The following is a 23,375-nucleotide window of genomic DNA, read 5'->3' as shown; positions in this document are numbered from 1 at the left end:
TCTCACCTCTCAAATAGAAGTACCCCCTGGAATAGAAGTACCCCCCGGACAAATTTTCAAAATGTAATATAAGTACCCCCTGGAATAAAAGTACCCCCCAGAAAATTTCAAAAATCAACAGTCGAGGCTAGGTAAACTGTGTCCATACATGTACAACTGTCACTGTCAGAGGGAAATAAGATAATAAGCAGGTAGGTAACTTATGTTTAGTCAATTATGCCATACCTATTAAGTATACAGATATTGAACAGAACAACTGTCCATAGCTTGTTCAAATCATGATGATCTTCCTCGCCTCTTCGTAAAATATAATAGTAATATTAAAAAATTGGGCATAGGTTCCCCGCTATGACCCCTAACCGGGGGCCACGGTGCTTTCAAATTCAACAAGTGAAACTGTACATGATACATGCTTTTTCTACTTGGAACTTGAAGCAAGTGATCAAAGAAAATTGTTATATCATTTTATTATGACTGACAATCAGTGACATATAACAAAAATCATCAGAGTACTTAAGTTAAATGTACCTGATCATATTTTCTTAAGACATCGACCTCAAAAAAACACAAGTATGAACACAGTCCTTCCACCAAATTAAAGAAATATGTCTATAAACTTTTGCTCCATAGCGTCGAAAACAAAGTGAGACGCTCGGATTTCGAGTTCCCGCGGTAAATCCCACAATATTGAACAGAGATCGACTGTAAAAGTAGCTCAACGTCACAGACCGCACATACTAAGAGGTTACCCATTACGTGTTGACACTAGAAACCCGCGATGAACCGACAAAATTGGGAAAATCTTACCATTATTTAAAAAATGAACCCTCTGAAAATAAATATGGCGCTGTGTGTCTATCGTTGCCCAAAAAATATAATATTTCCATGCGTTTACGGTATCATTTTTAAGATCGGTATCCGCACTACGCAATATGCTGCTCGTTTTACTGTCGCCATGCCTGAGAGTGGCGGCCATGTTTCGCGATTTCGCGCTGTTGTTTACCGAATCATATCGGACATATTTCTGCCGTTTTACAGATTTTGTGGCCTCAAAACACATATCCCAAGGGAAGTTAAGTGATGATTGTTGTTTTAACGTGTAACATGTCTTCTGCGAACAAATAATTCTTCCGCCGCGCTGCCGATACTACGGATATAGTGGTCAGGAAATTATTATTCCCCGTGCAGGCGTGCACTCTACTCCACACGTTTTTGATCAGCGTGCTTTGGTTTACGATGTAAATAGAGACTATCAAAGTTATTTGAAATGTCAATGTCGCGTCTTATTTTCCGGTTTACTTTGTAGCGTCATAGCGGACCGGGTCATAGCGATATCGACCGATATGTTACGAGTGCCGCCAGGATACTTTACAAGGCCGTCAAAGCGGCGAGAAAATCAACGCCGGTAGGCCGAAAAATAGCGAATTACGAGCAAAAATACCGGGGAAATATGGGCAGAAAAACCTTAACTTACGATTTTAGAGGGATTCCTGGTTTGCAAAGCCTCAATTTTTCAAAAAATAATAAACGTACCGTCTAGAATAAGAACGTACCGGGTGGAACTATAGGCGAAATAAAATAAACGTACCGGTACGTTTATTTGAGAGGTGAGAGTAGTAGTACATGTATGTGGTACTACTATCTAATCTCAGAACGATAATGCTTGTCTGTGAATTATCATAAACTCATATCATGAAAGATCAACGACCCTAAACAATAGACTCAAGGACCATAAAATCATAAATGATAAAGTTGGTTTTCTGTAATAAGTTTTGGTTGACCTCATGATTACATTAGTCCTTACCTGATTCGCCCTTGCTACCTTTGTACATTATAAATGTCATGCAGTCATAAATCCGTTAACTTTAACTTTTGTTCAACAAATATGGCTTAGCAGTGATACTGTATAATGACTTTTGTATGTTTTTTCAAGCCCATCAGACTTATATCTCCGACCTTTTACTTTATTGACTTAAATTATTCATAGCCACTCTTTTAATTTTTTGCTTGATGTATGAAATTCTGATATAAACTGCATTCTACCACTTCATCTTTTCCCTAAAAAGGTGGGGAAGGAATCATCTAAATTTGACAATTAGTATGATTGTTTTGATGTTTCTCAATGACTGGGGATGCACGATCTTCACTTTCTTTTTTTTTCCTTCCAGAGTGCTTCCGTGCAGCAGCTGAGGCAGGGCCCAACGACATCCTGAAGCTGTACAACACCAAGGGGAACATCGTCAACATCTCACCCAAGTTGGAGGCAAACCGACCTGACAGCCGCTACAAGCTACAGGTGGTCGCTGCCACCTGCAATGGTAGGTCTGGTTAAGTGTCATGAATCAATCAATCAATTATTCAACCAATCAATCAACCAATCAATCAATGTTGTAGACAGGTTGTCAGAATTGAGTAAATGTACAGTGACGTCATATCTTGCTGGCTTGATATGTAACATCTACTAACATAATTCCACCAGGGTACATAATTCTGCCACCCTGAAAAGATACCTCCAAAAAATGGAAGTGAAAAAAAATGCTGAAATCTTTATGGTAATGGCATTCACTAAGTTGTTTAGCACATTTGCGTAATAACTTCATACTTTTAGGATTTTAAAACCCTTAAGCTGCCAGTCCCGACTTAACTAGGGATACAGAAATATGCCTTGTGTGCTGGACCCGGTTATAACCGGGATAGGGTATTCCCCAGAACAAAACAGCTTTGCGTGCGTGTAGCGCGCGAAGCCGGGAAGTTAGGGGAGTTAGCGCCGCCGGGTGTTTCGCGGGTTTCGTGAGGGAGGTCAGGGGTCAAACATTTTTGATATTTACTTGGCTAAAAAAACTGGCAGCTTAAGGGTTAAAATCCCACAAAATCGTGACGTACGATGATCCCCTTAGTTTCGCAAGCCTACAAAAACTCCGGCCACGATTTTCAGTGATTTCTCACATTATAACAACGTCTTATTTTTGCATCATGGATGTTTCTATACATTGTGATAGTGTTATTTGAACTAATCCTGTATAGAAATGACTAGATAAATTGACTTTCAAATCCGATTTTTCAAACCCTAATATTGCTTAGATTTTTTTCAAAAGCGGAAACAGCCACATCAGGGTAACAGTTGTAAATTGCGAATTTTATCTGTGGAACGTTTCATTTGTATGTTTTGTCGGAGGGATCAACTGAAAAATTCCAGGGACGGGCTAACATCATTGTCATACACTGTAGTATTCATACTAATTTCATAGTAATTAGAAAATACATGTTTTTCCACTTATCTTTTGATTAATTTTTGAGCTAAGTTATTATTAAGTCCCTCACTTTAAAATAAATGAAAACTTACCTCCTCCAAAGATTTTATAGTCATATAGAATGGCTTCTGTTATTGATTGTGCATGTGGTGAATACACTGCCCTTTATTTCTCCTGATAGACAATCTGGAGGTCATTTAGCCCTGATATCAAACCTAACGTAATTATTTCCATATAAATTGTGCAGCGGCAGAATTTCCCACAGAGACAGACCCAAGGTGACATGATATGGTATGGTAATCATGAATCGGAATCGTGTGATGAATGAATAAGTTCTTCGGAAGGGCATTTGAAAAGGATTCCATTTATTATGATTTGTGCTGTATTGGTTGGCTTCAATGAGAAAGATACTTTACATGATGTTATTGAATTCAACCAAAATGTAATATTTAAGGAGACTTGACTGCAATTGATACTGTTTAAGGAATTGTAGAAAAAATAGATTTACTTTGAATTCTCGGTATACTATACAGCACAATGTGCAGTATTTATGTCATACCTGCATTTACAGGTAGTGTTTTTTTTTCAAAGCGTCACCCTGAAAAATTGTAAATTTCTTTAATAATACATTTCTATCTCATCTTAAAATGTTCTCTTATGAATCTCTGGGTTTTTTAATGCAATAACTGTTCATGTGTATTATGAAGGAACTTGCATAATGATGGACCATTGTGAAATTTCTGCATGGTCCTGATGATATGCATACATTTGTGTGGCCTTGAATTAATAAGCCTTTGACAAGTGTCGAAAGCTGCCCAAAAGCTGCAAGATGGCTTTGGAGCAGGGCTATGTCCAGGACCCCTCCCTCTGTCCCGGGACACATATTTATTTGTTGAGAAAGACAAAAAATTCACCCCATCCGTCCCCAAAATTTGAACTTTATGACAAAAGATTGATGAAAATGTATTTTCATCAGCTTAAATTGAGAGATTTAATTAATAAGTCTTAGATTAGAAACATTCATGGGCTTCTAAACAATGAGTGGGACAGAAAACAAATTAAAGCTGGAAACAGCCCTGCTTTTGAGACTTTGATAAATATTAAATAATGCCATGATAAAAATTCACCAACAGTCTGTCTGATTTATGGATGTTCAATGTGTTAAAGGTCATCTTCCTTCATTTTATGCCGTTACAGGACCATCAGCCTCTGAGCTTGGATTTGATGTCAATGGCATGGAAAGAAGGTTGGTTACAGCTGTCACAAAGCACTCACTGTATCTGTTCTTTGTTACAATATTGCGTAGAAATAGTCAAACTGAATATTGATGAGGTTTTCCACAATTCCCCACCAGCATTTTTATATTCTGAATGAACGCAGGCTTTGATCATTGTATTTTTGACTTTCATATAAAAATGTTTGTACATGTAACTGTAGTAAATGTACAGGTGCACTAATTCTTGGACACCGAATGAAAAAGAAACATACATAATGCAAGTGAGCAGGTGGTTGTTTAACCTTCTCCCTGCTGCCTAACTCTGTAACCAATATAATAGAGAATGGGGCAGCCAAACGGCTACATGTATACTTCAGTGTGTTAAAGGTTAAGCCTTGCATCAACAAGTACAAAGGCCACAGCCTGCAGCTGACATCCCTAAGCGCTCTTAAATGCAGGAAATTGCGGCCTGATAGAATATGATTATGATCATAATACTGTGGTCAGGGTACCAGTATCATGCTGCAATATCAGGACAGATAATTACAGAGCCTTTTTTTCTACCATCAATTATCAAAGAGAAGTGTCGATGTGGATGGTACAAATGTATTCATTTCTCAACATTCACACAATAGGAGCCTGAGTCAAAAACATCTGTTCAGGCATAGTCGTGTTTTATCCAAGCTTATTATTTAACTGGTCAAAAACACTGGTTGAAAATATGTTAAACCCTGAATTGAGACTGTACAACTCTTTTCTCCACTACACTATCCGTCTATACAACAGTCAAATGAAGACTGTTTTATATACATATATTTATTTATTTATTTATTTGTTCGACTGCGTACAATGTACAGTAGCCAAGGCTGCCCGACTAGCTATTGCTATTACAAGGGGCCAGCCTTGCTGCGAAAGTACATGATAAAATACAGTTGCATATAGTCTTGTTTTGTTTAATGTCCAGTTTTTGTCTTCGTTCTTGCACTGTGTGTAAGATCTGATTTTTAAGATCAATACAATTCAGGAGTACATGACAATTATGTACATTTTTGTATATTGTATAATAGTATGTGTATTTCTGCTACATACATGTAACGTTGGGTAACATAAATTCGGGATTATTCCGATAATGGTTGACAGAAATCAATCTAGCAGAACAATAAACCATCCTTTTTTTCTATTATTCTGTCAGTACCATGTACTATCTTTGCACTAATCATATATATGGTAGATTTTGTCTCTAGTCGTGCTGATACCATAATATTTCAACTTGAAACTACCGTCCGCCGCACGCACAATGACGGTGCTGTCGGACAGGGGTGAACATTAATTCGGGAGAGAAGATTCGTCTTGAATATCTTACCGCTAATGACATTTTATACAGCAGCTATTCGTTCCATCCTTGGCTTGAGGAGAGTGCTATGGATATAGACGTGTCCAAGTAAAAAAAATACACGAAAAACGGCCGTACCGCACACATCAGGCCTCAGGAACAACCCGTGTGTTGAGTCGGTAGAACGTCACTCAAAGTTCACCCCCACCGTCATGGAAATTTGTACATTATTCATCGGGGCGTTAGCTGGATGCCGTAGAAATGGTAATACTACTATGTCCATGTGTTTCTGCTTGTGCTAAGAGCAAACTTTGAGGAAAATATCGCCATCAGTCCACTATCACACACAACATTTGGACAAAAAAGTGTTCCTCGCAAACGTTTGTCGTCTGCCGAATAGCAGGATTCTGGGTAACGAATATGGCGGTGGGAAAATTCACCGTAGTGCCGTAGCCATTGGTTGTAGCAACAAAGGGGCGTTTTGATGATTAATCACACTTAGAGTCCAGTTGTAGGTTAGCAAAAGAGATTCTAATAAGTTGTATTGTAAATAATTGTGTTGAGCAGGAAGCGGATGTGACATTTGTCTTATAAACCAGCGAACAACTATGTAGTATAATTCTCCCATGAAGCCCTCAGACTGTGACAATAAGGGACGGAGAGTTTTTGACGTAGCCAACTTCTAATGCATGGTTATCGAAGCTTTTCAGACAGTGTTCTGAATACGTTTTTAGTCTGTCAAGTTTGCATTTCTAGCGGTATTACTGATGTTGCATCTATAGCACATATCCCTAAATACACCGTTTTCGAAAAATCCCGAATTTAAGTACCCCGCGAATTTATGTTATCCAACGTTATGTTGATTCAAAGAATAAAGGTTGAAAGATTGAAATGTTTGAGTATAGAAAAATGGTTGAATTCACTGTTTGAGTTCACTGTTTCAAAACTGGATTTTGAAGACAACATCTAGATCTGTCCTAATATTCAGCCCAATGTTCCATATGTACAATCATCATCAAGTAATGAACTCCTAGTTATCAAAGTATTCCCCATTTTCCAAACAACACTGCCTTAGACTTACTAAGTATACAGTCATGTACATTTTACTTCATTTACACAAAATCATGTTTTTCTTGCTGATTGTGACAAATTACATGGAACTTCTTGGAAATAGTTACAATGTACATGAATTACATTTTAATATTATCAAATTTGTTAATTTCTGTTTTTAAGGTTAGAAGATCTGGAGAGAAAGATCCTGGTGGAAAGCGGAGAGACTCCACCGCTGGTGTTCGAGATGAGGAAAAAAGTGGAGTGCTTCCGAGAAAAACTAGAAGTAAGGGACTTTTCTTATACATGTAGGGCTTTCTGTTTAAAACAGGTGGCCTCAAGCTTCTCTACTTCTAATCAGTTAGCTTCTTCTTCAATCTGTAGTTATATCTAGTTACATGTAGTTCAATACTGGCTGTAACCAGTGTACATTTATATGTATCTTGTAAATGGACAAACTATATAGCGGTCTGTTGAATCATAAGTCCAGTAAGTATTAGGGAGACAACAGATGTTTCTTCATTTGAACTAAATTTGAGATATGTTTAGGCCACACCAATTTAATTTTTTGGTTCTTGCATGCATTTTTTAGAAAAAAAATGTAGAGCAACAGGGCAAACAAATTATTAAAAGAAAATTGCAAAAAAGGCTAGGGGTGAAGATAGGGGCTTGCATAACAGAAACAATGAAGTTATTCAAGTATTTCATCTTTTACCAAAAACCATTATAATTATAAGGCAGACAACCATCTCATCCCAGTACTACTTTTACAGTAGATGCACCTGTTTGTTGAAAAGTTTTACTACGATAAATGTTACAGTAACCCATATTATGAGGTGCTTGCAAAGGCAGTCAGGCCATTTTACTATACTGGAAAGTTATTGTAATAGCTTCATTATAATGCATGGAGTAAGAATTTTCTGAATGGGAGGTTTTGGAAAAGATAGCAACGAGAGATTCCGAGAACCAACAAATTAGATTGGTGTGGCCTTGAAGTTATTCTCACTCTTTTGACACTTCCTTTTCACTTCCTTTTCTCTAACCTCTCTGGTACAAGATCTTCAGCTGTTGCTCCTTTCTGGTGAAGAAGTGTTCTTTTGGCATTTACCACAAAAGGCTGTAACCACAAGGGGATCTACAAATAGAAACTTGAAACATGAAAATGTCAGGTGGTCCTTGATGTTACCAGCTGTGTACGCTGTTCATGAACTTCAGAGGTGCTTAGCTTCCTTTGAGAACACTTGATGTCCTCAAATGAACCAACATGTACAAAGTCAAGTCCAAGTAGAAGTTAATTAGAGAACCACGGTATTCTCCCAGTTTACCGACAATAATGATCTGCTGACTCAGAGGAATAAACTGGACTACAGATGCTTGTCTGTCTTTTGGCTACATGCATTTGTACTTCAATACATTATTGTTAGGCAATAGTATAGGGTGGGACGTCCCTAGCTAGGCCTGTAGCTCAACTGGTAGCAGCCTCACAGTTGAGCTCCTGGTTCCAATTAGTTGCTAGCTGGGAGACCCCGGTTCAATTCTGAGAAGGGCATCTTGGTTGGGACTGCACCCGTCGTCCATAAGGGATGTAAAATGGGGGTTCTGTGTTCGAAGAGGTGTCTCGAGCACGTTAAAGGGGAAGGGTTAGCAACACATTTTTTTAAAATATACCCTGCTACTAAAACAGCAAAGAAACTTGCTGCCATATATGTGCCACTTAAGGCACTACAACTACAAGGGCCTGAATGAACGAATCATGTGACTGATTGTGAGGGCAATCACTGTTACTGTATTATTAGATATGTGCCATGCAATGGTTTTATTATCCTGATACATGTTCATATATTATTAACCTTCTGCCCGCTGACTAACACTGTGATCAATAGGGAATTGGGTGCCAAATGGCTACATGTACTTCAGAGTGCTAAAGGTTAAGTAGACTGTAGAGCTCAAGTTGCAGCAACACTACTGTTAGAAAGGTTGGCATACACAAGCCTAAAAGTGTAAAACAAATTTGTATTGGAAGAAGGACATTGCATATCAATAGATCCAATCTCATTAGCTCCGACACTTCTAGTTCTAAAGTACAAGCGACCTTTCTTCCTCTGTCTAAGGCTTCTAATTCCTTGTTTTCCACCAAGCAGGGTTATAATTGTCTGAATGCGCAGGTGGAAATGTTTTCAATTCGGGTGGGATTAGCGCACACCTGCGCTTGAAAACAATCTGCCCGCCCGTTTCATGTACAGAGTAGTCTGGGAGGGTTTGATTTCACCGTCAAAAAAAGCCATTTTCCTTGAGTCTGGCAATCCCGGTGTAATATTTGTTTTTATGTATGTACAGGGCTCGAAATAGTGGGTGCATGTGCACCTGTGTGCACCCAAAATTGGAGCTGTGCACCTAATTTTTGACTGTTGGTGCACTGGTGCACCTAGATATTTTTGTAGGCTATAGGGTAAAGGTACTATTGTACACTAGTATACAGAATATTCTTGAAATGTAAGTGTCAGAAAAAGCAAAATAACCTTTTGTAACAGTTATACTTTCTTTGACGTATTACTTGTTTGAAATTTTGAAGTTAGCAATAGAATTACAGATTGAAGTTCTTAAGAGTGTTAAACTTGTTAATTATGTTTTGCTCACATTCAACTTTATTTTGTGATGCAACCAAAATTCTTTCTGTGCACCTTTTTGTTGGTTGGGTGCACCAGTACACCTATTTCCAAAAATGAATTTCGAGCCATGATGTATGTATGGCCTTGATTCAATACCAACATCAAACGACAATGAGTTTGGGGCAAAGTGGCTGGTGTCGGCACATAAAACATGTGTTAACCTCTCGTGTTGCAGAGTGTGGAACACTTAAGTTGGCTGGGCCTGTTTAAGGACATTTCCAGCGGCACGTCGTCTCCGTTCTGGAACAAGAAGGGGAAAGCTAGGAAGAGTCTCGAGCACTGCAAGCTGGTTCATGATCGGTTTAAGAAAATGAGGTAAAAATGTCTTTAGTTAATGTTAGTAGGAAGTGCATGACCCTTAACCTTCTCCCTGCTGCCTTAAGCGTGTATCTCACTGTACTGCGCCTATTTGCGACAAATTATTGTGGCAACTTTTGAAATGCTTTTGCCAATTTTCTCTTGTAGTCACATTGATTTGTGATGCACAGGTAAAATACATGACCTCTACAAACAAAATGGCTGCACCAGGAATGTCACATCCTCAGTTTCCGTCTAGATTAGATAATGTCATGTAGATCATAACTTTATTGGAAATCGTAGTGTTGCCACTGAATTAAAACCATTTTAACTGCACAATGATTAAGATTCATCAAAAAGAGTTATCGCGCCTGTTGACGTCTAGTTTGCGCCCAATGGCCCCATGTTGCCAATTGCAATTTTGTTTTAATCTTTTAAAAGTTAGCCTGAAATTGAAGCCCATTGGTGCTGACTGACAAAAATGGGAGCCCATAGGTGGCCTGTTTGCGCCAGTTGGCGAATGTCTTTTGCAAACAGTCGCAAACAGACTCAACCCAGTGAAATACCTGCTTTACACTGTAACCTGTAGAGAATTGGTAGCCAAACAACTACTTCACTTATGATCAGTGTACTAGTTCAAGTCATGGAAGGTACGGTGTGCTTTTTACCAACTTGTTGGACAAAGAAAATCAATGAACATGCAGACCGACGGATGGGATAAAGTTGTTTTCTTTCCCAACAAGCAAATTTCCATTCCATGACAGAGGGATTTTGTATTATGAGTCACACCATTGAGTTGATATATTGATAAGGTCTGTCACGCACACATACATTGTATTATTTACATTACATACCACATTACAAAATGAAAGGTTTTGCAACAAACATGAACTGTTGTTTCATTATTTTCATGTCATGTTTCCTGTAAACCAATCTGCCCTCACTGCATGTGTTCGTTTGTTTTGTACTATTTTGTATCTAGCGCTGTGCAAGTCACGGAAGATGTCAGATTTCACCTCAGGAAACCCACTTTTGACAACTGGTAAGGAGAAAAACTGTTTTTTTTTAATAGCACAAGTGTGAGGTACTGTATTTACATACTAAATAGTGTTAGAGTAGAAAATGTTGAAAAAGAGCTCGAGGATGATACTACATGACATTGTGTAAGTTTATTCTATGTGAGAACGAAATCATATGATATAAGTTAGTTCAAATTCTTCTTGCACCAGATGGTGCATAGGGCGGTACCCATCTCCATTTCAACAGCCCTTGGGCCACATTTCTGCAATCACTACTAACAGCATTTGGCTAGGTAGTGATGTGTGTTCAACTCCCATACTCTTCCCTAAATGCTGAGTGCTTTTTAAAAGCAGAGAAAGCAGTACATACCATTTTTTAACTCTTTGATTTGACACAACTGGGGATTGAACTCACAACCTTAGATACATGTACCAAATGCGAAGCAAACACTCTATTCAAATTCACTCATGTGTTTGTTATCTTTCTTTGAAAGATTCAATCAAATTTAACAAAAAAAGCACACTCCAATCATTTGGCCATTCACTGGTTAATACAATGTATAAGATAAGATATAAAGCATATTTGAATATTTCACACTTTTATCTACATAGGTTCTATCAAAAATTAATGTTTCATCTTACAGGCAATGGGACGATGCCGAGATGTTACTCCTCCTCCAACAAATGTACATAGAACTTGACCTTCTCACAAAGTTTAACATTGAGGTGAGGTTCTCATGTCTTCTCAGTCAGTCACAGTTTCTCTTTGCATTGTATGCAACGTTGTTTATAATGATAATGTCATAAAGTTTTTTAGCCCTTTTACTATTGATCAGAAATCTAAGCATTCATAAGATTAGACATTTATTTGGATGTCTGTCATTCGATGAAGCTGCCTGAAATTTTTATTCATGATCACTTTCACCAGGCTGTTAAGAACTGAAACAAACTACTGCATGTTGATTATAATGACTCTCTTGTTGAAAATTATGACCTATTTTGCTTGCCCACTAGAACTGTACTGTAAATCTTGATTTATTTGCAGTGGTTTTATTTTCACATTTTATTTGGTGCCTCTAATACGTAAAATCATGATGGTACCTTGAAAATATGGATCTGTGTTACAGAATTGTTGTGACCAAAAATCTAAAACACCGCAAAAATCTCCCACTTCTACCACAAAATCAAATCCCTGCAAAAATAATTGAATTCACAGTGTACAAAAACACCTTAGGCTATCAAACATCTGTTCTTTTTTCATAAGAATCTCCTGTATAATTTCATCCTGTAATATTGATGTGTGAGAAACATAAAAACATATTGGAATCGCCTAATGAGTACTAGTAGCCAAATGGACAGATCTTAGGGGGGATATTAAATTTCCTCGGGAGAAATCTTTGTTCTTTACATCAGATTTCCTGGCAGACTTCCAGTAATCCCCCAGGGCTGTAGCATCCATTAAGACTCAAAGTTTAGTTTTCCCAGGTTTTACCTCCCTTTTAAGAGCAGCTATAATAAACCAGCAGCAATTTTCCCCGGAAAGGTCAAAAGATGAAGTCACTGTATTTCATAGTTTAACATTTGGTGTCACATTTTGGGGCAGAACAAGCATAAACATGGTGGCGTGCAGTGAGAAATGATTGTGCATAACTGTAAGACATTTTATGTCATACCTGGGTCACGAAAACGTTTGATACGGGTGTTCCAGACCATCTGATAATTTTCCGTATCACACGGGGTTCTAAGTTGTATCACACAGGCTTCCATAGAATATTTATGATGCATTTCAAGTGCGCCGGTTGCACTGCTGTCGAAGATTTTAATGCCGGATTTGGAGGTTGGAATCGATTGTTACGATTTCTTTGTTGGAGGACACAAAACTCTCTCAACTTCAGGCGCATTTCGCATTGAAATGTGTTTTTTTTTTTGGTTTGTTATGACATAAATAAGATACAACATGGTGTATTCTGCATCACCCTCGGTCCCAGCCCTCCTGCGGGTTGGATCGCCCTTTGGTCTACGGCTGTCGGGCGATCCTACCCGCGGTCGGGCTTGTACCTCTGGTTATACGGAATATCCTGTGTTGTAGTCTATATTCATGTGTACTGAAAAATTACATGACATTAAGATGAGCACTTTTCTCAGTGTGAGGCATTGGCTGTCAAAGGGTGCCAAATTTGTCAGTGTAGACTGTGCTTGTTTCCATTTATTATTTACTCCCAAGGCCACACTGACGACACATTGATTACATGGATGACATAAGCGTGTGCATCAAGTTTTGCCTGTTTACCCCCAAAAAATTTGCTTCTATATTGTTAAATGTATAACAAAGCTGTAAAATGTGTAAATATATGTTGTAAATGGAAAAGAACTATGTAAGAAAACCGATACTAAATGAGCAAGGTCTTCCAAAATCAAAGCCAAAGGTACGAAAGAACAAAAATACAGAATTTATTTGTGAATAGTTTCATCAGGTTGGTAAGTCACTGAATAAAAATGCACTTTTTTACACAACCAAGAGATTTATTCCACCGACATTTCGGTGACCATCTGTCACCTTCTTCAAGGCAATTCTGCACAGGTGTCGCTGCTTATACATAATAATGAGATGCATTCCCAAGCACAAGGTATTTACATATGTACAATCACAGGGGATGACATTACAGAATTTATTGTTTGAAATACCATGTTCTGTGTGTTCAGTTATTTGCTAATCCTTCCTGACCATTCAAATGTCATGATGGAGGCAACTTATTTTTTGCGCAAATTTTTTGCTTGCAAGCTCGCATCAGAGTTTTGGGGTCCCCAGAGGATGTCGTACATATCTTAATCAAATCAGTATAGCTTAAGATATTCTAAGAAATACCATGTTTAAGCACTTTTCTACCTTTTTTTACAGATGCCGGTGTTGCAGCAATTCTTATATGAAGTCTACAGGCACTATAACCAGATCCCATTTCACAACTTTAACCATGCCTTCTGTGTCACTCAAATGGTGAGAAAATCTTCTCTTTTGAAAGTTCAAAGGTCTTGTTTCCACTTAATGAAATCAACTGGCAACCAATGAGTAAGCCAAAATCACTGGTCATTGAAAACATTGAAATAGATGATTAAGGGTTATTTGGTAGACCTTTGAGACCATTAACCTTCTCCCTGCTGCCTAACTCTGTAACCAATGGAGAACTGGGTGCCAAACGGCCGCTTCAGTGTGATAAAGGTTAAAAGATCATTGACAGGGTTGGACAAAAAAAAAAGTACATAAAAAATTTTAAAGACAAATTTCTACGCATTTTTACTTGCAGCAAGGAAGTTCTTTCATTTTTCAGTAATAAAGGCAATGTAGTTTTTACAATGTGATCTAGACAAACTTGTAGACTTGGGGGTGAAGATATCTCTCAAAGAAGGTGTTGGCCAGGAGGAAGGTACAAGCTTTGACCTTCTCCGTGCTGCATGACTCTGTAACCAATAGAGAACTGGGTGCCAAACGGCTACTTCAGAGTGCTAAAGGTTAAGAAATAAAACAGAAAATCCAAGTGTACCGGGTCCCATGGATATAACAACTGTAATTGAGGGCTCTATTCCATATTTCGTAAAATCTTAGCATATCATTTTTAGGTTAAGAGAGACATATTTGCTGTATACATGTATGTCTTCCACCATATTAACTTTGAATCTCTGAATTGACTAATTTTGATATTTTCTCTGTCCACAACCTCCTGATATAGATGTATGGGATCATCTGGTTATGTGAGGTGTGGGAGAAACTGAGTGATGTGGAGGTCCTTGTCATGCTGACCTCTGCCCTTTGCCACGACCTGGACCATCCAGGGTACAACAATGCATATCAGGTAAGCCCATCCTTCAGATCTACTGTAAATGCATTTAACTTTGCGGTGGTTTAATGTTCACGGTTTTTGCGGTAACCTCTTCAAACTTACAACCACCGCAGAAAAATGCATGTTCTGTATTTTTCACGCCTGCCGCCTTGTTTCAAGCGTGAACTAAAAACCGCCGCAAGCACTCAATTTTCTCCCTACCGCGAAATGAAATCATCTCGAACTTAAATGCATTTACAGTAAATTGGCTCTCGGATTCACTGGCTCTCAGAAGTCCTTCCCTCACTATATGGTGTACCCTGGAAGCCCAGAGTTACCTGCGAGGCGGCTTAGCGAATAGCCCCGGAAAGCGAGACCATCTGGCCGATGGACTTACACATCCAGTACTGTCTGTCGGCCATATGATGTCGCTTTCCAGGCAAGTCGCTAAGCCGGCCTGCAGGTAACTCTGGGCTTCCAGGGTACACCATATGGTGCATACTGCTGCAACCATCTCCATTTCTGTAGCCCCTGGGCTTCACAGCTGTGTGTTTAAGCACTGTAGTCCATTGCTAGTCCTACCTCAAACAAGGCCAGCACTCTACATGTGGATGATCGTTGGAGCAGTATGCTTCAATTGTGGGCTTGCTGAAAGAAAGAAAAGAAAGCACATTCAAAACATATGGTTTTACTTGCTCGTATATATCTGTGGTACTATCACTACATTGCAATCAGTGTTTTATTGTACTGATATGCTGGTAAGCAGTTGTAAGGATACAGTTTGAATTACAGCTGCATTTTTCTCTCAAGTATCCACTTATCACTGCTCTCCAACATTATCTGTGCTGTTTCAGGTAAATGCAAGGACAGAGCTGGCCCTGAGATATAACGACATCTCCCCATTGGAGAACCATCACTGCGCCATTGCATTTGAAATCCTAGAAAAGGCAAGTTCTTCCACAAGTTCACTTATAAACATTATTGTGGAACATTTAGGGTACCCTTTCAGTACCATGGACACATTTTCAGTTGCAAGGGTGGCAGGGTAGGCCTCATTTCAGTACCATGGACACATCCTTGTACTGTATAAGAGGTGGTAGGGTGGGATCACATTTCAGTACCATGGACACAACCATGTACTGTAGCAGGGGTGGTAGGGTAGGAGCACATTTCAGTACCATGAACACAACCATGTACTGTAGCAGGGGTGGTAGGGTAGGATCACATTTCAGTACCATGGACACAACCATGTATTGTAGCAGGGGTGGCATGGTAGGATCACATTTCAGTACCATGGACACAACCATGTACTGTAGCAGGGGTGGTAGGGTAGGTTCACATTTCAGTACCATGGACACAACCATGTACTGTAGCAGGGGTGGCAGGATCACATTTTAGTACCATGGACACAACCATGTACTGTAGCAGGGGTGGTAAGGTAGGATCACATTTCAGTACCATGGACACAACCATGTACTGTAGCAGGGGTGGCAGGATCACATTTTAGTACCATGGACACAACCATGTACTGTAGCAGGGGTGGTAAGGTAGGATCACATTTCAGTACCATGGACACAACCATGTACTGTAGCAGGGGTGGTAGGGTAGGTTCACATTTCAGTACCATGGACACAACCATGTACTGTAGCAGGGGTGGCAGGATCACATTTTAGTACCATGGACACAACCATGTACTGTAGCAGGGGTGGTAAGGTAGGATCACATTTCAGTACCATGGACACAACCATGTACTGTAGCAGGGGTGGTAGGGTAGGATCACATTTCAGTACCAACGATTAACTGATGTATTTTGTGTTATTTTCCCACAGCCGGACTGTAACATTTTCAGGAACCTGAGTGTTGAAAACTTTAAGAAAGTCCGGGAAGGCATGATTAGGTGAGTGTTTGCAGAACAACTAGTTCTTCAGAATGCATTTCTTCAGAATGGAAATTGTGGAGTTTTTCTTTCACAAAACCTTTATGCCAGTCTGATGATTTTGAGCATCCCCTGTGATTGTACATACTAGGTAAATACTTTGCGTTTTGGAATCCATTTCTTTATCATGTATAAGCAGCAACACCTGTGCTGCATTGCTATGTGAACCAGTCAGAATTGCCTTGAAGAAGGTGACAGATGGTCACCGAAACGTTGGTGGAATAAATCTCTTGGTTGTTTAAAAAAGAATCTTTTTATTCGATTTTTGGTATCGATTTATCTGCATATCACATAATATTTTAGTACTTTTATTTTTAGTCCGTAAATGGGAATGGCAGGAAATTCATTGTGTATCTATATAGGGGGGGTTAGTGCCATTGTACAATGAAGTATCCCCAAATTTCATAACAATTTGAAAGTATATGTAGCCTATTGAGATTTGGAGGGAAATGTGCATTCCAAAATGGCAGGCAAAAATAAAAATTCCACTTGCATGCATTTTTACCTTTCTACAATATTTCCTCATAACTCTGACTCGTAGCCGAACTAGAACTTAATATCTGCTCTATATGCGTAATTTGCCTTTGTACATTTGTTTACCTGACATCTGTTGTGTATTTTGTGTGTTATAAATGTAGGTGTATCCTGGCAACAGACATGGCCAGACACAATGAAATCCTGGGGAAATTTAAAGGCCTGATTCCAGAATTTGACTTCAGTAACAAAGAACACAAAGAACATGTAAGTGTGATCCCAGTTCTGCTAAGTGAATGTGTCTGTATGTGTGTTCGTTGTTGTTGTTGTTGTTTTTATTGTTGTTGTTTTGTAGCAAGGCTCCTTCCACTGTCTGTCAATTTTCCTGCTCAAGACGAGCAAAAAATTTAATCTCTTCCTCTATCAGGTTAAAATACTGTGTAATTCTTGATTTGTTAACGGTACCACACCCCCGGCACGTTAAAGAACCCACCACACTTTTCAAAAAAAGAGTAGGGGCATGCCCCGGTGTGCGATGGTCCAAACCTTACAATCTTGAAAAGGTGATAGTCACCTGTTATGTCAATCCTTCCACAAATGTGGTAAATCTGCATGAATAACTAGATTAACAGTTGATTTAAGCTACTTTAACTGTCCCTAGTCAACCGCTAAAATTTCATCATGGAAAATATTTGATCACAAACGTTGAGCCAGTGATTTTTGTTCCCAGCATTAAAATTCAATGCAGTGAACTATTCCCCTTTCCCGCAACCACTAAAATCACCAACCGCAATATTAAATGGATTTACAGTACAGTTTTTAATCGTAATTTGCATCTCAAAATGTAGTGAATAGCATTTCTGACCCACTCCCAGAATGACTTATATCATTCTTAATCCATTTTTATCTTCGCACCCATCACAGATGCCTTCTAATGCAGTTTAGAACATTGCGGCACCAGATATTGCAGCATATTTAACCATGAAAGGCATGTAATGGGGCAACTGTTAGAATATCCCCCATGAGACCAGTGATTTATGTTTATAGTGTTATCTGCAGTTCCAGTATATGTTGGTAGGTGTCAGTATTGATCCTCCAGATAAAGAAGATGGAGGGATACATATTGTTCCTATTCTCCCAGCTGTCTGGTTTGTAAAAGGGAAAACTTCAGATGCAAAGCAGAGTAAGAAAAGGCCCTTAAAGTCAACTTTGGATGTTCACTATCAATGTCAACTATCTTGATAGTCATCATTTCACTTCCAGCCTACTCTCTGACGTATCTAAATCAGTTTTCATTTAGCCCACGTTGATTTGATTATAAGAATGACATCCTATGGGAACTCCAAAACTGATGGAAGCGTGCAAATAAAATAGAAGTTTGGCAAAAAAAAAAGTTATCTTTATTATGAAATCTAAGTGGCCAGTAAGGTTGAACAAAACACACAGATTATGGTATACCAAAATATAGATTCTTCATGTCTATTCTTTCAAAAATTAATCTTTGACTTTGGAATTGACTTTGGTATTGTATGACATTAGTATCCATTTTCTCAAAAATTTATTGCAATTTATAGCATGTATTTTCTCATTTTGCAGCAATATGGCCCAAAAACTTTTTTTGGAAACGGACAAAAATTTATGCACGCGTGGATGTCATCCATATAATCAAATCAACATGACTTTAGGTTTAATCAAGTGGCTTTTGAATCTTGTTTTCTGGGGACCTCTAGTCAATAAAAGAAAAATGTTCCTCTTGTGTTGTCCAGTTGATGATGATTCTGATGAAAGTGAGTGACATCTCTAACGAGGCCAGACCCATGGATGTAGCAGAGCCGTGGCTGGACTGTCTACTGAAGGAGTTCTTTAACCAGGTACATTTTCTTCAAGATTCCTTTTACTTTTAATTTGTAGAATGATGCATGTTGGCCAAAAGCTTTTACACTTAAAATGTGCCACACGGCACCATATTTGTTCTCAAGGTCCTGAGAGATACCAAATCGTCAATTCTCACCCAGCATATAGTTCTTGAAACTTTCAATCAATCAATCAATCAATCAATCAATCATTGCAGGCATCAGGGTCTGATGCATGGCGGCTGCAGACATGCATATGTCTCGCCTGGCTGGTCTACTTCCTACTTGAAACTTTACTCAATATATTCATATCTGGTTAGATCTATACTTTAGTTGTACTTTTTTTATACGACTGTACAAATGTACACTGCTGAACGTACATCAAAGATTTAGTAAAGATTTTATACAAGTTAAGTCCTTACAAACAAGCTTTCGACTAGTCCTCTGGACCTTCTCAACTTGATTTGACTTGAAGCCTACGTCACTTGACCCGAGCAGACGTGTGATGTCAGCAATGGGTCAAAGGTGACCAGCAGTCGGTATCGGTACCCCTTTGACCTTTGACTAGACCTTCATATAAATATCAGAAGATATTGATAGTGATGAGCATGTTTTGGATCTGTAATTTCAGAGTGATGTGGAAAAGTTGGAAGGCCTTCCCGTCACCCCCTTCATGGACCGCGAGAAGGTGACCAAACCGTCCTCACAAACCGGTTTCATCCAGTTCGTCCTACTACCTCTCTTTGAGGCAGCAGCGTGCATCTTTCCAGAAATGCAGGTAAAGATACAAGCATGAAAAATCATATGTTTGTTAAACTGGCTAAGTCTCAGTATTCGTTCTAAAACAAGAAGCTGTGAAACTGTGAGTTTTCCCCATTTAGATTTGGCAAGCCAGTATTTTATTCATTCAAAAATCAACTTTCTGCTATGTTATTTGGTCTATCTTTAAGTCAAATTATTCAACTCTAATAATATGCCTATTTCCTCTCGCAATGTTTAAAAGAAATGTATGAGAAAAAGTGTTTGTTTTTTTCGTGTATGTGAAAATCATATCTAGCCACTGTCCTTGGTGCTGAATTACAGGATGTGGGTGTAGCTGGAAATTCTGCCATCAAATGAAAAGACAATTTCTTGTCAACGGATTCAAGGGGAACAAACTTAAGGAAATTTGTACCCCTCATTAAGACATTACAATTTAAGGCATTTTGAGCTATAGAGACCATTTGAGCCATTCACAAAGAAATCGTAACAACTGCATCTCCTATGTTCTGTTTAAAATGTTTAAACGAGTATTGATGGTTACATAATTGTTTTATTAATTGTACATGTATGTTCATGACCCTTTTTGTCTTCACAAGCTCACACATAATGGGGAGGGCATTTTTAAGAAGAATTTCACAATGTTGTAATTGCTTTGAGACTAACGAAGACATTCTTAAAGGCACTCAATATTAGATTTGGACGATGTCTGAAGTAATTTTGTTTTGTTATTTCTTTACATACAAAGTAGAATCAAAACTTATTGAGTGAATATGCAGCATCATTGCACTGTATCAAAGTGTAGAAAAGCTATGATTTTTGTTTACACCTGTCAAGTGTGTATTTTTTTGTACCACTAAAAATAAGGGGACTGTGGTAAAAAAAATAGGGGACAGTTATTTCTTTACTGTTTGTAAATGCTGAAAACATGAAATAATGATGCAGATGTGCTAAAATGTGTGCATTATTGTCAATAACATGGAGATGTTCACTTTTGCAACCACAATCTTACAAAAAGTCCCTTTAATGTTTCCCCAGCCTCACATCATTCAGCCGGTGCGTGACGCCCTCCAGTACTACAAGGACATGCAGGTGGCACTGGAGGATCAGAACACACACAAGAAAACACACAACGACGGCGAAAGAAACAGCGACGGCGTCACGTTGAGAAGTCCACTGGAAACCGAGGTTGCCGTCGGTCTGGCCAACGGCCACAAGTCCCCGTGACGTTGCCATCAAAGCGTAAAACTTATACTATACAAAAATTACCATAATTATATTTTGTTTGAAAGAGGAATCACTATATATGCATAGAGATGCAATTGTCCCAAATGTAACTAGTAATTCTATAACATATGTACTACATTGTGTAATAATATGCAGGAAATAGCCTTACAGGGATGTTAGTTGTAGTGTTTTTAAATGTCAGTTTGCAGTGTGTGTCCTGTTTTTAGTTGTTTTTGTCCTCATTAAATGCCAGGTCCCATTGTTGGGAACAACCTTCGATATGAATCGAGCCCTCTTTAGCTTTAATTTGGGAATACACCTTGAATTACAAAAATCTGTTTTACTTGTTCTTCAACATGTTGCAGCATGTGCATGTTTCTTATTTAATTTAAATCAAAACAACTTTCCTCAACTTAGCAGGGCTGTCTCCAGGACCCATCCCTCTTTCCCACGACGAATATTTGCTTCTTGCAACAGATAAAACTTTTACCTAGTCCACCCAAGCTTCGTGGAATGAAATTAAAGGAAATTTATTTTTGTCGTCTTAATATGATAGATTTCACAACAAAGATATACAACATGGACTCCCAAAATTAGTAGGACGAACCAAAAAGCTGGAGACAGCCCTTTAAGTTTTATACTTTAAGAAATATACATGTACTACATTTCCTTCCTCCAAGGGTGTTCCGTGTTTTTAAGTGTCCAGTGTAGATACAGGCAGCCTTAGATTCTTTGAAAAACAGTTAACTGACTCTATACATATCATAGATTTCAAGACTACTACTATCTAGTGTCTTGTCCAAGCCTACTGCGTTCTATACTAGGTAGGCTGAATGTTATCAGGTTGAATTGTGCAAACTTTAGGACTATGTGCACATAGTAACAGTCATGGCCTATTACATACACTTCAGTCGAATACCTTAAAGTTATGATTTTCTCAGTGCTCATGTTCATAAATGCATGCACAAACTTCGTTACATTCCTTGAAGCATAACTTTGTATATCACATTATCTATTATTTTATATATATCTATACATCTTCCGTGTTTCTGTCTGAGGTGTAGTATCCAAACTCTTATGTAAATATGTATATGTGTTATATGTTCTTGTGTCATCATTCAAATACTAGAAAGATTTATTTATTCTTAGGTGTTATATAAACTGTAACATTCCATTAAATATCATGGAATAACAGGCAAATGTGATGAATATGATGTTGTAAAGGACACCACACTACAGGGTCAAATAGATTATGAATAATCATAGAGTTAAGGAATCGTCACTGTACCATCAAAAATATTGTTGAAAAGATGTCTATGAGTTGTACAATCATGCACACGCTGTCTACATATCTTTATCATTCACCTGATTGAATTGGTTTAGATTCACAATATGAATTCTACGTCCCGTTTTGTCTTTTATGTCACACATGGACAGGGATAACGTACGTTCGATAAGGCTTCGAAGTCATATTGCACGGGCTTCCATCGAATGATTCAAACAACTTCTCGAGCGCTGGTTGCGCAGCCGTCAAATATTTGAATACTGGATTCACACATTGGAATCAATGTTGTTAAAATTTTCTGTTACAGGACACAAACTCTTTCAACTTCTGGCGCATTTCGCATTGAAATGTGTGTTTTTTCGGGGGGGGGGGGGAGTATGACATTAGTAAAATACAAGACGCTGTATTCCGCATCACTCTCGGTCCCGGCCCTCCTGGGGTTAGATCGCCCTTGACCGTCTGGAGATCCGACTCTTGGTGATCAGGCTGGTACCTCGGGCGATACGGAAAACATCGCGTTGTATTTTATATTCCAGCTGGGTCTGCCCTTTGTACTAAAAGCCACTGGCTTGTTGGGTAGCTCTGGTTTTATGTCTTTCTCAGCCGAACCGATAATATTCGCTACTTTGCCAACATGCCTCCTTTACTTTGGATGGCGATAAACAAATGTAAACCTGTTGGATTTTTAGTCTTAGTTATTTTGCATTTTTAAGCTATTTTGTCCATCCCCAATGATAAGGCCAACTGTTTTATTGTCATTGATTGTGACACCTTTCAGCTTGTTACATGTATCTTCCAAGCCTCCAATATATTGATTTCTAGTATGTGTTAAGGCCACAGCAAGTAAATTTTATGCATGACATCAACATGCTCATTAATTTAATGGCCAACATGACAAGAAAGTACTGTACTAAAATCGGAAATTATGCTGTGTTGTATAGCCTTGATTGTACTGGTAGAAGTGACACTAGCAACGTAGCCATGAGTAAAACAAATTAGGTGTCTTGTTTTTTTTTTACCCATCTTTTTTTTTCCACCCTCTCGCATTAAGTTAAATTTGGAGTCTGCAGAGGATGTCACCCATGAAATTTACTTGCTTTGGCCTAATGTCATCAACTGCATGCTACTTTGCCAATGTGTGCCAAGAGAAGAAGGGTGCCATGAAAAGTTAATTTGAAAGCATTCCCACTT

The 23,375-nt window shown here is 38.5% G+C and overlaps 1 protein-coding gene across 1 annotated transcript in view; it reads left to right on the top strand.

Annotated features, from left to right (window-relative positions):
• LOC136443335 (high affinity cGMP-specific 3',5'-cyclic phosphodiesterase 9A-like) overlaps positions 1-22,574 on the top strand; it is a 35,725-nt gene extending 13,151 nt beyond the window's left edge. Inside the window, exons 2-15 of the mRNA XM_066440535.1 lie at positions 2,169-2,318; positions 4,449-4,497; positions 7,034-7,136; positions 9,695-9,834; positions 10,799-10,858; positions 11,480-11,561; positions 13,735-13,830; positions 14,561-14,683; positions 15,505-15,597; positions 16,480-16,547; positions 17,225-17,327; positions 18,827-18,931; positions 19,545-19,691; positions 20,711-22,574. Of these exons, the coding sequence (XP_066296632.1) occupies positions 2,169-2,318; positions 4,449-4,497; positions 7,034-7,136; positions 9,695-9,834; positions 10,799-10,858; positions 11,480-11,561; positions 13,735-13,830; positions 14,561-14,683; positions 15,505-15,597; positions 16,480-16,547; positions 17,225-17,327; positions 18,827-18,931; positions 19,545-19,691; positions 20,711-20,899 (1,508 nt within the window). The 3' untranslated portion in view covers positions 20,900-22,574. The remainder of the gene's footprint in view (positions 1-2,168; positions 2,319-4,448; positions 4,498-7,033; positions 7,137-9,694; positions 9,835-10,798; positions 10,859-11,479; positions 11,562-13,734; positions 13,831-14,560; positions 14,684-15,504; positions 15,598-16,479; positions 16,548-17,224; positions 17,328-18,826; positions 18,932-19,544; positions 19,692-20,710) is intronic.
• The last annotated feature ends 801 nt before the right edge of the window (positions 22,575-23,375 follow it).

This window comes from Branchiostoma lanceolatum, chromosome 10 (assembly GCF_035083965.1).
Source record: "Branchiostoma lanceolatum isolate klBraLanc5 chromosome 10, klBraLanc5.hap2, whole genome shotgun sequence".
Lineage (NCBI taxonomy): Eukaryota > Metazoa > Chordata > Leptocardii > Amphioxiformes > Branchiostomatidae > Branchiostoma > Branchiostoma lanceolatum.
Note: the sequence above shows the minus strand (reverse complement) of the source record. Positions and strands in the feature narration are given on the sequence as shown.